This window comes from Arachis ipaensis, chromosome B09, assembly GCF_000816755.2.
Source record: "Arachis ipaensis cultivar K30076 chromosome B09, Araip1.1, whole genome shotgun sequence".
NCBI classification, from domain to species: Eukaryota; Viridiplantae; Streptophyta; class Magnoliopsida; order Fabales; family Fabaceae; genus Arachis; species Arachis ipaensis.
This window is the reverse complement of record NC_029793.2, coordinates 145,030,702-145,045,301: the sequence shown is the minus strand read 5'-3', so window position 1 is coordinate 145,045,301 and position 14,600 is coordinate 145,030,702. Positions and strand designations below refer to the sequence as shown.

The 14,600-nt window shown below is 36.3% G+C and overlaps 3 protein-coding genes and 1 pseudogene across 3 annotated transcripts in view; 3 read left to right on the top strand and 1 right to left on the bottom strand.

Moving 5' to 3' along the window:
• The window catches only part of LOC107616129 (cysteine-rich receptor-like protein kinase 26), a 3,510-nt gene extending 1,327 nt beyond the window's left edge, over positions 1–2,183 (top strand). Inside the window, exons 2-7 of the mRNA XM_021111176.1 lie at positions 105–236; positions 322–455; positions 659–869; positions 959–1,196; positions 1,393–1,543; positions 1,627–2,183. Coding sequence (XP_020966835.1) covers positions 105–236; positions 322–455; positions 659–869; positions 959–1,196; positions 1,393–1,543; positions 1,627–1,965 — 1,205 coding nt within the window. The 3' untranslated portion in view covers positions 1,966–2,183. The remainder of the gene's footprint in view (positions 1–104; positions 237–321; positions 456–658; positions 870–958; positions 1,197–1,392; positions 1,544–1,626) is intronic.
• Positions 7,652–10,492, top strand: LOC110266450 (annotated as a pseudogene).
• Positions 10,926–12,076, top strand: LOC110266446. The gene is made up of 3 exons (XM_021111175.1): positions 10,926–11,631; positions 11,709–11,760; positions 11,870–12,076. Exons 1-3 carry the CDS (start codon positions 11,416–11,418, stop codon positions 11,947–11,949), a joined length of 348 nt encoding a protein of 115 aa, XP_020966834.1. The 5' UTR covers positions 10,926–11,415; the 3' UTR covers positions 11,950–12,076.
• Positions 12,201–13,561, bottom strand: LOC107617607 (probable xyloglucan endotransglucosylase/hydrolase protein 10). The gene is made up of 4 exons (XM_016319407.2): positions 13,295–13,561; positions 13,114–13,214; positions 12,821–13,014; positions 12,201–12,729 (listed from the first exon to the last, which is right to left on the bottom strand). Exons 1-4 carry the CDS (start codon positions 13,482–13,484, stop codon positions 12,327–12,329), a joined length of 888 nt encoding a protein of 295 aa, XP_016174893.1. The 5' UTR covers positions 13,485–13,561; the 3' UTR covers positions 12,201–12,326.

Here is a 14,600-nt window from a genome sequence, read left to right as displayed (position 1 = left end):
TTAACATTCGTTGTACCGCCTTTTTTAAAACTTGAGAACTATAACGTTGAATCAATCACACCCAAAACAAATTATCTTATATAATAATAATCCGTTGGATGCAGGAAAGACCAACACATTGCGAATTGTCATCTTCGTAGCAGTGCCAACTGTTATTGTTTCCGTGCTCATCGGTTCTATATGCATCTATTTATTAAGAGTAAGAAAGCCAAGGAGGACTTCTGAAAGCAATTCGTGTAAGGCTTTTACTTTAATTTAATTTGACTGCACTAATCACATTTGGAAACCTTAACCCTGTTGATTATTCCCATGCATGTGAAGCTGATGAAGGTGTTGAACAAGAGATTATAACCAATGAGTCATTGCAATTTGACTTTGATACCATCCGAGTTGCTACAGATGATTTCTCGAATTCTAATAAACTAGGACAAGGTGGATTTGGAGCTGTTTATAAGGTTAGTTTATTATCGGTCTAATTTAAATATGGTATGTGTTAATGTTGCAACTTGCAAGTGAGAAAAGTAGTGTATGAAATTAGTCTTACATTAAAAAAAGCAAAAAAAATGAAAAATTTATAAAATGAGAGACCCATTAACCTACTATGTTAAGGTTTTGAGTTCCAAAAAAGAACTAAATTCACGTATGTTGTTAATTTTAGGGGAGACTCTCCAATGGACAAATGATTGCTGTGAAAAGGCTGTCAAGGGACTCAGGACAAGGAGCTACGGAATTTAAGACTGAAGTGCTTTTATTGGTCAAGCTTCAACATCGAAATTTAGTTAAACTTCTTGGTTTTTGTTTGGAAGGAAGTGAAAGATTACTTGTTTATGAATTCGTTCCTAACAAAAGTCTTGATTACTTCATATTTGGTAGGTTTGTAATAATTGGACTATTACTCACCACATCAATTCATGTTAAATATATATAGTTTTCACTCATGGCTATGGTCTCCCTGCAGATCCTATCAAGAGAAATCAACTGAATTGGGCAAGCCGATATAAAATCATTGAAGGTGTTGCTCGAGCTCTTCTTTATCTTCACGAAGATTCTAGGTTGCGCATTATACATCGGGATCTTAAAGCAAGTAATATCCTCTTAGACGACAACATGAATCCTAAGATAGCAGATTTTGGATTGGCAAGATTGTTTGACAGAGATCAAACTCAAGGAAATACTAATCAAATTGCCGGAACCTAGTAAGTTTTAGAATATGCTAAAACTTATTCATTATTAATTATATATGTTCTGGCATGTTTTGAGTTTGAGTTTGATGATGATTATGTTAAAACATATTCTCTTTGAAAAACTTATGAAAAATTCAATCAACATCAAGTAAAAAAATTATGTGACGAAAATATAATTAACCTTTATGTTTAAAATATTGACATACAGTGGATATATGGCACCCGAATATGCAATGTATGGACAATTTTCAACGAAGTCAGATGTATTTAGCTTTGGTGTAATAGTGCTTGAAATTTTGAGTGGCAAAAGACACATTGGGAATGGCAATGGGGAGAGTGAAGAACAGCTAATAAGCTTTGTAAGTCCCCCTGCTCTCTATTGCATATAGAAAGTTATCTTAAAAAATATATGTAACTTCTGTGACTGGCCAAATTCTTTCAGGTATGGAGAAATTGGAGGGAAGGAACAGCTATAAATATTGCAGATCCATCATTAAGCAACATTTCACCAAATGAAATTATGAGATGCGTCCACATTGGTTTACTTTGTGTTCAAGAAAATTTAGCAGATAGGCCAAACATGGGTTCTATTGTATTAATGCTTAATAGTTATTCTGTGACTCTGCCCACACCTTCAGAACCTGCATTTTTTGTGGGGAGTAGAACTAGAAGCCGTCCATTATCAGATATACAATCAGGGGGGAATAATTCATCAACAAGTAATAAATCAGCTCAAGCATCAGAAAATGAAGCTTCCATTACTGACCTATATCCTCGCTAAAATTTGGTTCTGGTGTTGAAGTCATTGATGTTAAGAATTTTATTTTTCTGTTACGTTTATGGTGTATGTGTATACATGCAGGATCAGCAAGCTTTGGAAAAGCATAATTTCCATTTTTAATTTTACTAATTTAAGTGTGAAAACTGATACAAGATATAGGATCAGAACACGAATTTCTTTATGTTTAAATCAGATTATGTCATATCAATCTTGAGTTATATATTATTTCCTTTTATATATATTTATTGTTGATTTAAAAGGGGTAATTTGTTGAGTAAACAAAAGTATATGACGATATGAAAATAAGAAGGTTTATTTTTATCGAAAATATTTTATAACAAAAAATAATTAGCCAAAAATTATAATTAATAAATATTCAATAAGGTAAGCTCTGAGATTTTTTTTTTTGTTTCTCTAGCATTACCGATTTTTTCTCTTATTATGAAAGTTGAGGAAATTTGTCATTAAGTTAAAAAAATCACAGTCACCAAAAAAACAAGTTTATCACATACACTAATGATTAAATTCTTTGTAATTGTTGGACATTCTTCCGTGAAAATTAAAAGTTATTACAAGAAAAATACTTTTCAAGTTGATTCCACCATGTATTTTGTATTCAAGTGTTACTAAGCTCTAAGCTAATTAACAAAACTAAGTAAGATATAACTAAACAAACAATAACTGTATTAGATGTATATTAAAATTAGTCATTAAAATTAACTATCAGTATATAATATACATATATTTATATAAAAATACATTATGATTAATTTTAGTATACAAATAATATTTTTAAATAACTAGCTGTCTCATAATAAAAAGTATTCTTTTATTCCTTGAAAAAAAATGTTACAAAAATACATTGACTTAGTTTACTTGGAAGATGGGAGACCAGAAAAGGGAAAAAAGCCTATCATTTTTTTTTAAAAAAAAAAAACCTCTATCTCTACATGCAATGGTTAATTATGTTTAGGTAGATGACAATTAAATTGAATGATAAGAATCTAAGAAAAAATGAAAATAAAAAGTCACCAATTTCAACATTTTAATGTGGATTGGCAATTTGGCATGTATAACACGCACGAGGTTTTAATTCTGTATTGGACGCATCCATTGCTGATTGTCATAATTTGAATTTGAATAGCATGGACCACTTCATAGAGCTTGATCAAAGTTGATTTGGAAATTGCAGATAGTAATTAGTGACAAGGCTTGCCATGCATAACCAACCAACCAATAAGGAGGGTTCATCAAAGCATTCCAAACGTGTGTGACCAACTCTACAACACAGAAAGACTTCCTTTAAATATGGTATAAGGTGTGAACCCAGGTACATTCATGGAACTTGCATTGCATTGTTCTGAGAAAAGTCGATTTGGAAAGTCTATATAGGCAGTGTCATTATATTCCCACCTCATGATACACGCTAAAATCCAACTCAAATAAAGATCTATGGAATGGAATGGAGTACTTTTTGGTTACAATTTTTTCTTTGGATAACCAAGTACTATTATGTAGGGGTCAAGTCTTCTCTTGTTAAAACAATACAACAATTATAACAACAAAATTTTATTCCACTAAATAGTATCGATTACATAGATCAAATGACGTCTTATCATGTATAGTTTTTTACACGTAAATCTTTTTTCACCAACTCTTGTATGATCTTTGGTTATTTTCTGTCTTTCGCCACATGTCTCTCTTCTATTTGATTTACCCTCCTAACTAGATAAATTGTCATCTTCTTCTCACTTGTCCAAACTATTTAGACAAGATTCTACCATTTTCTCGATAAAATAACAAGAAAATTTCATCTATAAAAATCTAGCAACTTGAAAATAGTTGAGCCACTTGAATCATCCATAATGTCTCTTCTTTTTATAAGCCTACTTTTCTTCCTTTTTATAAGCCACTTGAAAATGGTGTTGGAAGTGCCTCAGTAGGTCCAAGGAACATAACCATATATGGTGTTGTTCAGTGTACTCCTGATTTGTCTGAGAAAGAAGATTGGTGCTGGAGTCGTTAGAGCAAGTTGCTTTCTTAGATATAACACCTCAATCTTCTATGACCCTTCAGCACCAGCACTTTCACCTTTACCTCAAGGTACTTTACCTTATGATGTTCCTTATTTTTGTTAATCACTTATTAGTTACTGATGTTTTGGTTATTTTTCAGAAGAGGTACAATCACCATCTCTATCTCTGAATCCATCATCAGCACCTTCACCACAAGGTACTTGAGCTATGACATTATGCTTAGTTTACTTATCAATTGATAATTGGTTATCCTTCACTATCCATTAAATGTCCTAATGGATCACTATGGTTTTGGCTTTTTGCAGGGACGAATAATGCATCAAGTACTGCAGTTCATTTATTGTTGTTATTGTTGTTGGGTTCATTTTTAGCTGTATCTATATAAAGAGGCCAGCACAATTTTGCTGACAACAATCACCTCCTCATCCTCTATTTCTTGCTGAGGAGATGAGCCATCACCCGTGCCGACCATTTCACCCTGGGTAGGCGAGGTGTGCGCTTCAGCAGCGTTATGAGGTGGAGGCACCGCCTGATCCTCATTATTTTTAGGAGGCACCTCTTGGTTCTCCTTGGCCGGCTCCTCGTCAAGATCATCAGCAAGGAACGTGTTGAATAAGGCGTCGAGTCCAGTCACCTCGGCAGATATTGACACTGCAGCAAACACAGAAAATTATTAACCGTCAGATCATGGGGACAGATAATGATAATAATGAAATCATGCACATGGTCAAGCAATCACTCACGTATGCAATTCCTAGCGACTTCCTGATCGCCCATGAGGAGATGGGATTGACATGGTTTTTCCCAAAAATGGTCAACAACATGTCGGCAACTCGTTTGTTCTCAGGAGTCATCCCCTTGTAGGTAACCTTGGTGAAGGCATTGGCCCCGCCCCGAAACTCCAATACCCTCTAGGGTCAGCCAAAAAGGGTGACAACCTCTGACGGGGCGAACCTTAAAGTATTTGTCCGTGAACCCATGGTAAGAGTCCTCAAACAAACCAAAAATCCGCCGACCTTGGGCAGACTGGAAGGACATGAAACCCTTTTTGGCTTTTTCCTCTTTCGAGGGATTCGTCAAGGTGAAAAGAAAAAGAAACACCTCAACGGAAGCCGGCAATTCTAGATACTCGCACATCATCTCGAAACAGCGGATAGAGGCCTAGCTGTTCGGATGCAACTATGACGGCGCCACGTCACACCGGTTGAGTAGCGCCATCTGAAAAGCTGAAAGAGGGAGTCGAACTCCCAGTTGGGTGAACATTGCTTTGTAAAACCAGATCCAGTCGGCAATACGGGGGGAATGCAGGTTGAGCTCGTAAATCCGTTCATGGGGGCGGGGATGAAGACCTCATAGTTAGATTCCTCATCGGTCCCACCACACAAGTATTCGGCTTGGCGGAACTCGGTGAGCTCCTCCACGCCCATCTGATTCGGGGAATCCTTCACATCAGAAGTTACCCAGGCATACCGGTCATACGGCGCGCCTGCGATGGGGACCCGGGCAGCACGACGTTGGACCATACCTACAGTAGGGGCACCACTCAATTAGATTAAGAGACCGAGAGGTCAGAACTAACTCAAAAACTACAGCTTGCTCATCCAATGACTACGGCTAAATATGGTCGAAACAAATCCTAGCAAATCCTAAGTAAGGACTAAAAGCTATTATACTGGAATGGCAACCCCTCTAAAAAACCTACTTGGCGCTAATGTCATCCAACATGCGAGTCAATCAGGGAAGCAGCATGCATGTAGAAGCAAAACAAGGAAACAAATGGCACGAACAGCAAAATAAAACAGCAAGTAAGAAATAAAGCTTACCAAATGCGCTTGTATTAATCTGGAAGAGCAAGAAAATCGAACGCAAACAACCCAAGGAATCACAGCAGAGAATGAGAAAATGGAGGAGGCAAACGCAGAAAGAGGAAGATAGTGGAGAGTGAATGAGAAACAAAACTGAATGGAAAATTTGAAAACTGACTCAAGAAACACGAAAGGCAAGGATAAAAAGGTCTTTACTCGCAGGGTTTTGAATAATCCATAATGAGCATTAAACGCTCAACGCGGAGAACGAGGCGACGAAGGTAATCCCTGGCAGCGAACAGGCCTGCACGCGCACGAGGCGCGTCCTCTCCACGGGCACCCGAACACGCAGCGAGGACCTGCCAAGGGGAAGACGGAACGCGCCACCAACGGCGCTCACGGCCGCAGTTGGCGCGTTGGGAGCACTGTTATGGTCCAGCCTAGCTAGGCGCATCGGACAACCCGGCCCGAGGACGTCGCGACCCGCTTGGATGGGTCAGCACACAAGACCCGTCCGGTTGGCGACCCAGCCATGCACCCCTGGTGCCAGCTGCTTGACAGCTGTAAAGAAGGAACCTTCCTGGAAGGAGGCCTTCTTCTGTGGGGCCCCTCACTGACAAGGTATATAAGGGGAGGGTCCTACCTCTCCCCCAGGTACGTCACCCTACTCTCAGATGACTTGAGCGTCGGAGTGTTATTGCAGGTGATACCCCCTCCGCCTGACGTGCTCAGAAGCTCGGCTGCCCCATCACTCATACCCCACTCGAAGATAGGCGGGAACCCACTTCCCCGTTTCAGGGACCTCCACGAACCGTCCGGTAACCCGATCTACCGAACACTTAGTATTCAAGCTAAAGTTGCAAACCACATTAAAAAGTCTGTTTCGTTATGTGGGAAGAATGGTTCTTTAAGTTCAGGGTAAGCTTCAATTTCCTTTTTGTTGTTTACTATCTTTTATGTTGTGTAATTGAGTACATTTACTGAAGTTCAAATAATTGGATGTGGCAGATTATTTCAGCTTAATATTTTTTTAGTTGAGAAGGATTCATGGTTTTCGGGAGAGGATGGAGTTTTCAATATCTAGTAACTAGATTGGAAACAGAATGGTCATATGTTGAAGATATTCCAAATGATCCTTCTTGCAACCAATATTAGTAAGCCAAATTTGATAAGTTTAGTTATTTATCTTATCTTGAGTCTTTATGTTAGAGGATTATTTATTATTTTGATAAGTTTGTGAATTCATTATCTAATATTTAATATAAATTATATTTAAAAGTTTATTTGTCTTGTTATCTAATATTTTGTATAAATTTTATTTCTATATTTAAAAGTTTTATTTTAGTTGTGCAAGTTTAAATCTTAGTTACTTTTTAACAAAGTTTTTCTATTAGTCTTCGGTCTTTACCCACTTTGGGGTTGACTAATCAATGGTTAAGCAATTGAAATCCACCGTAAACAAGGTGATTGAGTATAATATATTCTGAGAAATGTTACGATCAGTAATTTTTGGGATTTATAGTCATCAAATAGTCATCAATGAGACTTTTAATGGTGTGAGATTAGTGTGAGATTTCATCCAATGGCTCACTCTTTTTTACTGATTACATGCTCTTTTTTGCTGATTACATGCTGGTCAGAATTTGATAAAGTTACAGAATTTGATAAAGTTGCTGAACCTAAATTTTTTCATATGTTTTACCTGCTACTTATTATCTTTAAGTCATTTATCAAGAAAATAAAGACATTATCGACGACTTTTAGAACTGCCGCAATCCGCCAATCCCCATACGCATTGAAGTAGTTTGAATGAATTTGCCTCAACACACCTCCCTCATTTGTTAATGTTTTTTAATCTGATCATTCAAGCTCAGCTAGGTTTGTAACTTGTGAATGTTGTGAGAGAAGAATGATCACATCAGGGAGGTTGTTTTCTTCTCTTTGTTGTCTCCTCTTAATGTTAATCACATGCGACGCCCAACAATATGATTTCATATATTACGAGTGTCAGAATGAGAAAGGTAACTACACAGAAAACAGCACCTACCACAAAAACCTCAATACCCTGTTTTCCACTCTCGCTTCCGACACAAAAATCGACTACGGTTTCTACAACTTGTCGTACGGCCAAAACGACGACAAAGTAAACGCCGTTGGGCTTTGCCAAGGAGACCTTAACCAAAGCGATTGTAGAAGGTGTCTAAACGATTCGAGAATCGTTCTTCCAAAGCATTGCCCAAACCAGAAAGAAGCTGTAGGCTGGTACGATCAATGCATGCTCCAATACTCAAACCGCACCATCTTCGGCAGTGGCTACGTTGACAATACCCCTATGCAATACTTGATTAACACGGACAACGCAACGGATGTGCAAGTGTTCAAACAAGAACGCGCAAGCTTGATGTCAAATCTGAGAAACAACGTGAGTGCAACCGGTGACTCTCGCCGCAAATATGCTGCGGGGAGTGTCACTGGTACGGATTTTCAAACCATATATGGGCTTGTGCAGTGCACGCCGGATCTTTCTAGCCAAAAGTGTGACGAATGTTTGGAGGGGATCGTGGATGTAACTCTGAATGATGGGAAGAAAGGTGGGAGAGTTCTTACTCCAAGATGTCATATTAGGTTTGAAACATACCGTTTCTTTCAGTTTCAGCCTACTACTACTAATAATAACAACACTACTACTTCCAAATCGCGATCTGTGATCGTCGTAGCAGTGCCATCTGTTACTGTTTTGGTGCTCATCATGTGTTCTATATGCGTCTATTTAAAAGTGAAAAGGCCAAGCAAACTTTCTGCAACCACATGTAAGGCTACTCTTAGAACTATTTTCAATTTGGTTTATTTTGAATGCTTTATCAAATTTAAAAACTACTTACACCATAACCCTGTTGATTTCTATCCCATGCATGTGAAACTGAAGATGTTGAAGAAGAAATCACGATGAACGAGTCATTGCAGTTCGACTTTGATACCATACGAGTTGCTACAAGTGATTTCTCAAATTCTAATAAACTAGGACAAGGTGGATTTGGAGCCGTTTATAAGGTATAAGATCACACTATTTTACTCCAACAGATATTACTTTTATTAATTAGTTTACACGTCAAATTTAAGTACGGTAAGAATGTAAGATATATATGCATAGTGACTCACTCAAGAAAAAAAAAAAACTTTAAAAACTAAAATCACATATATGATATATTTTCAGGGTCAGCTCTCCAATGGACAAATTATTGCCGTCAAAAGGTTGTCAAAGGACTCTGGCCAAGGAGCTACGGAATTTAAGAATGAAGTGCTTTTATTGGCCAAACTTCAACATCGAAATTTGGTTAAGCTCCTTGGTTTTTGTTTGGAAGGAATTGAAAGGTTGCTTATTTATGAGTTTGTTCCTAAAAAAAGTCTTGATTACTTCATATTTGGTACGTTCATCATAATAATTGGACTATTACCCGCTAAATCAGTTCAAGTTAAATATAGTTTTTAAGCTCATGGCCATGGTGTACATGTAGATCCAATCAAGAAACGACAATTGAATTGGACAAGTCGGTACAAAATCATTAAAGGTGTTGCTCGAGGTCTTCTTTATCTTCATGAAGATTCTAGATTTCGTATTATACATCGTGACCTCAAAACAAGTAATATCCTCTTAGATGATGATATGAATCCTAAGATAGCAGATTTTGGATTAGCGAAACTGTTTGGCACGGATCAAACTCAGGGAAATACGAATCAAATTGTGGGAACATAGTAAGTTTTATTTAGAATATACTAGAACTTATTAATTATTGATATCTCTTAGTAACTATCAATTGACTATGTATATATAGGACTTGAGTTTTATGACTATTATGTTAAAACTACATAATACTTTTTGAAAAACTTACAGAAAACTGAATCAACATCGAGTACTTTTTTTGAATCATGTGATGAAAATACAATAACAATTATGTTCAAAATCTTGACATGCAGTGGATATATGGCACCCGAATATGCAATGTACGGACAATTTTCAACAAAGTCAGATGTTTTTAGCTTTGGTGTAATAGTCCTTGAAATTGTGAGCGGCAAAAGGCACATTGAGAATGGCAGTGAGGAGAGTATAGAGCAGCTACTAAGCTTTGTAAGTCCTCCTCCTCTGTATATTCATATAGGTTATGTTATCTTAAACATAATGTATGTAACATCTGTGTGTGACTGATCAAATTCTTGCAGGTTTGGAGAAATTGGAAGGAGAGAACAGCTATAAATATCATAGATCCATCATTAAGCAATATTTCACCAAATGACGTTATGAGATGCGTCCACATTGGTTTGCTTTGTGTTCAAGAAGATTTAGCGCATAGACCAAACATGAGTTCTATTGTATTGATGCTGGATAGTTGTTCTGTAACTATGCCAACACCTTCAGAACCTGCATTTTTTCTGGGGACTACTAGAACTAGAAGCCTTCCATTATCAGACATACATTCAGCGGAGAATAATACAACAACAAGAACAAGTGAATTCACAAGTAAATCAGCTCAAGAATCAGAAAATGAGGCTTCCGTTACTGAGCTATATCCTCGCTAAAGTGTTCTTTATTTTCTATTAAGGAAAGCAAGGTTGGCTAGTTAGGATTCTCGTCAAGTTCAGCTGGTCCAGCTTATTGTTGTAATAATTGAGCAATAAGTAGATTCTCAAGTTTTGTAATAGATTTATAGGTCTTGATAAAAACAAATATTAAGTAAATTTTTGAAAAATGATAATAGTGTACGTTTTGTAAACTAAAGAGCATGGAAATAGTTAACATAAAATGGGAGAACAAAAAAAAAAACAAAATGTGCAACCACTAAATTAATATACATACATTTATGAGCATGTGGTAACGTACACTTCTGTATGAAAGTACCGGGTCATAGGAACCAAGACTTGGTATTTGCAAAACTCTCAAGAACAGCAACATTGATAGAATTTTTCCACAAATTGAACAGGTATACTCTGAAAGAATTTCATTATTTAAAGAGGATAAATTTCGTTTATAAACAGCTACCAAGTAGCAACTTGGATTACAACTATTCATATCAAAAGCTTCAATAAACCAATTGATAGCTGTTATTCCAAAAACACAAACCATAAAGTCTTGTGTTCTCTATGTAAGGCTACTTTCCTTTAGTTTCTTGCCTCATCATAATCATTTTCATATCTAAAGTCAATGCAGATGCAACTGCTCTAGTTTGTGGTAACACTGTAGTTAACTCTAGAGCAAATAGCAACTATGCCAAAAACCTTAACACCCTTTTGTCCACTCTCACTTCCAACACAAAAATCAACTACGGTTTCTACAATTCCTCATATGGCCAAAACACAGACAGAGTAAACGCCATTGGACTCTGCAACACAGCAAGGAGGCAACTGGTTGCATTACTCGGATAGTGCCATTTTCGGCCACAAGGAATTGCTACCTATGTACTATAGTGTTGAAAATAACACAACTGAGGTTGATAAGTTCAATAAAATTCTCAACAACTTGCTAGAAAATCTTAAAAGCAAAGCTGCATCTGGTGACTCTCGTCGAAAATATGGTGTGGGAAGTGCCTCGGTAGGTCCAAGGAACATAACCATATATGGTGTTGTTCAGTGTACTCCTGATTTGTCTGAGAAAGAAGATTGGTGCTGGAGTCGTTAGAGCAAGTATTGCTTGGTTGAGTCAATTCAATTGCTACCAACTTGTTGAAATGATAAGATTGGTGCTGGAGTCGTTAGAGCAAGTTGCTTTCTTAGATATAACACCTCAATCTTCTATGACCCTTCAACACCAGCACTTTCACCTTTACCTCAAGGTACTTTACCTTATGATGTTCCTTATTTTTGTTAATCACTTATTAGTTACTGATGTTTTGGTTATTTTTCAGCAGAGGTACAATCGCCATCTCTATCTCTGAATCCATCATCAGCACCTTCACCACAAGGTACTTGAGCTATGACATTATGCTTAGTTTACTTTTCAGTTGATAATTGGTTATCCTTCATTATCCATTAAATGTCCTAATGGATCACTATGGTTTTGGCTTTTTGCAGGGACGAATAATGCATCAAGTACTGCAGTTCATTTATTGTTGTTATTGTTGTTGGGTTCATTTTTAGCTGTATCTATATAAAGAGGCCAGCACAATTTTTTAAAGCAATTCTTTCTAATAAGGACGAGTTTAGCTGGTCCACATTGTTGTAATAATAAGAGATATATAAGTGTTAGATTTGTTACTTGATTTCTGCTATTAAACAAACAATTCCTCAAAGCACTTTGTCAAGTGCTGCTTAATTTGCTTTTATTCCCTTATATAATAGTGTTATGTTATGATTAATTGATTAATTGATCCCCTTATATAACGTTAACTGTGTGACATTGTAGTTCTCATCAAGTAAGCATCAATGGATCAATAACATACACTAAGTTTTTATGAGAATTCCATGAAACAAGGGGTTTCTTTTCTACTTTTTGGTATCAAAACCAGTAATAAAGTTTCTTTTCTGGTTATCAATACTTGGGAAGGGAACATTCCTGTGGAAGATTGTTTTGGAACCTCTCATTATCTTGGCAATAATCATAAATCATATGGTATTTCCTGACCCATTTGAACCACCTTCTTTGTGGGGATGTGAGTGTGCTGAAGTTGTTTAGGTTCCACCAATTAACATGGCTAGCTACTCTGCAGAACCTTGGGTTCCCTTTCCACACACAAGCATCAATGTTGTAGTTCCTGAATGAAGCTATGAAGGGACCCTTTGTCCAATCTATCTTGTCTTGACCTCCTCTTGTTGCCCAGCTATCACCATTCCAAAGAGTTGCTTCTAGACTCATTGGTTGCCTTCTTGGAAATGGAACTCCCTTGTCACCATGGTTTCTGTACACTCTTATTGGAATGCTATCCACCATGAACCTGCAACACCCCAATTCAATTTCACATCCTCAGCTTTATTGGCCTATGTTCAAAGGGTTAATAATTTGCAATAATGCAGGCTTAGCCTTACACAATCTGGTGCAGATTCCACAACACTGAGTAAGTATGGAAGTCCTTTGTAGGATCAAACCATAGATAAATCCTCTCCTCTCTATTGCCAAACCCATCTGCATAAATATTTGTTTGAAGAATATAAGGCTGCTCAGACATGTTTCCTAGAAACTCAAAGTCAATCTCGTCGCGATTTGGTTGATCAGATGCCATCTGCAATAAATCAACAAAGTAGTATAAATGTCTGTGTGTTCTTTTACTATGCAAAACAATGAGTAGGTACAAAAATGGAAGATTAAAGGGTTTGCTTACATAGTAGGCTAATACTGTGCCTGCAGAATCACCTGGTACTAGTTTGATTTGCATGTCAATTTGTCCAAACAAAAACATCTGATTTGAAGCAAAACCAGCCCCTACAATATTTCAAACCACAATAGTTAAGATAAGATCATGAATATTGATGATTCAGCTAGAAATGGCATGGTATTGGTACCGGATTGTTGATCAAGCTTCAAAGTTCTAGTGTGTCCATCAGCAGATGTGTTTACATGGGTAGGTGACCATAAAACATAGAAGTCCTTATTGAAGTTTCCTGTTGAAACAACAGATGCAACTGAAATCTGAAACAAAATGGAGGACACAATCCCAATGAGGAAGAAGAGTGCTATGTGAAAGTTATTCATTGTCTCTGTTAAAGATATTGAAGGAAGCCAAACATATATATAGGTATTGCATGGAAGGGACAATTAGGAATATGTTCAATCAAGAATATCTTTAGAAAGAAGCAAAGGAATTTATAGCTGTCATATTCTTCATAGTTAGGACTTAACCAAATCCTCATTGCAACATAATTAAATGTTTGAGGTACTCTTAAAGTGAGGCTTAGCACATTAAATTGATTGCTACTGCAACATTAGCTATCTTAAAATGTTACCTGTGAATCAAGGAACATGAATGATGAATTCAAAGAATATTGTTATCCATGTTCCAACTAAACTTGTGGCAAGGAAAATTATCAGGATGAGGGAATTAAAATTATCTATACCAATCTTTGGAAGCATACATGTGCTTTCTCAAGAGAAGCCTTTTCAGCAGAAAGTTTACAGAAGAATCTGAGTACTTGATTATAAAGCTTCCCCTCTCTAAAGGCTTCAAAAGATTTATTCCTTTCTTTCTTTTTGCTGTGAAGTTAATGAGTTGGTTACATATTGCAGGATATATTTACGGTATTGGTTTCAGAACTTATCTGATATCCACACTTTAACTCTCTATTCATCATGTAATTGAATTCATATTCCCATTCTCAAGCCTGTTCAAGTGTGATTGAAAGAATATTTTTCTATTTTTCTATTATTATTATTATTAGGCTATTATACATCTTTGGTTACAACTTTACATAACCCTTCAGTTTGCAAAGTTGTTTTTCAAATAACTTCATCAACTTTTGATTAAACTAGCCATAAAAAGACAAGCAATATTCCTTCAATTTGTTGGCTTTTAGTTGTCAAGGAATATTTATATTCTTGAACGGAGCAATATTACCCAGACCAAAAAAAAGGAGCAATATACTAATCACGAAATTGGTATTAACGAGAATATATTTTAAAGGATGATTAGTTTTTGTAAGATATAAATTATCAGCATGGAAAATATTTTACAAATACATGTAATATAATTATGGTTCCTACATATATTTATCTAACTTTTTAAAAGGGTTAAAAATTAATATTTAATTTTAAAAATATAAAAATAAATAATTATTAAATATTAAATATTTATCATAATAAATAAATTAGACA

Excerpts from the sequence above, each read along its gene's own strand:
- LOC110266446 (XM_021111175.1), top strand. The coding sequence starts at position 11,416 with ATGGTGTTGTTCAGTGTACTCCTGATTTGTCTGAGAAAGAAGATTGGT. Across the intron at positions 11,632-11,708 it reads ACTTTCACCTTTACCTCAAG|GTACAATCGCCATCTCTATC; the intron begins GTACTTTACCTT and ends TTTTCAGCAGAG. Across the intron at positions 11,761-11,869 it reads ATCAGCACCTTCACCACAAG|GGACGAATAATGCATCAAGT; the intron begins GTACTTGAGCTA and ends GGCTTTTTGCAG.
- LOC107617607 (XM_016319407.2), bottom strand. The coding sequence starts at position 13,484 with ATGAATAACTTTCACATAGCACTCTTCTTCCTCATTGGGATTGTGTCC. Across the intron at positions 13,215-13,294 it reads GAAGCTTGATCAACAATCCG|GGGCTGGTTTTGCTTCAAAT; the intron begins GTACCAATACCA and ends GAAATATTGTAG. Across the intron at positions 13,015-13,113 it reads GCACAGTATTAGCCTACTAT|ATGGCATCTGATCAACCAAA; the intron begins GTAAGCAAACCC and ends GATTTATTGCAG.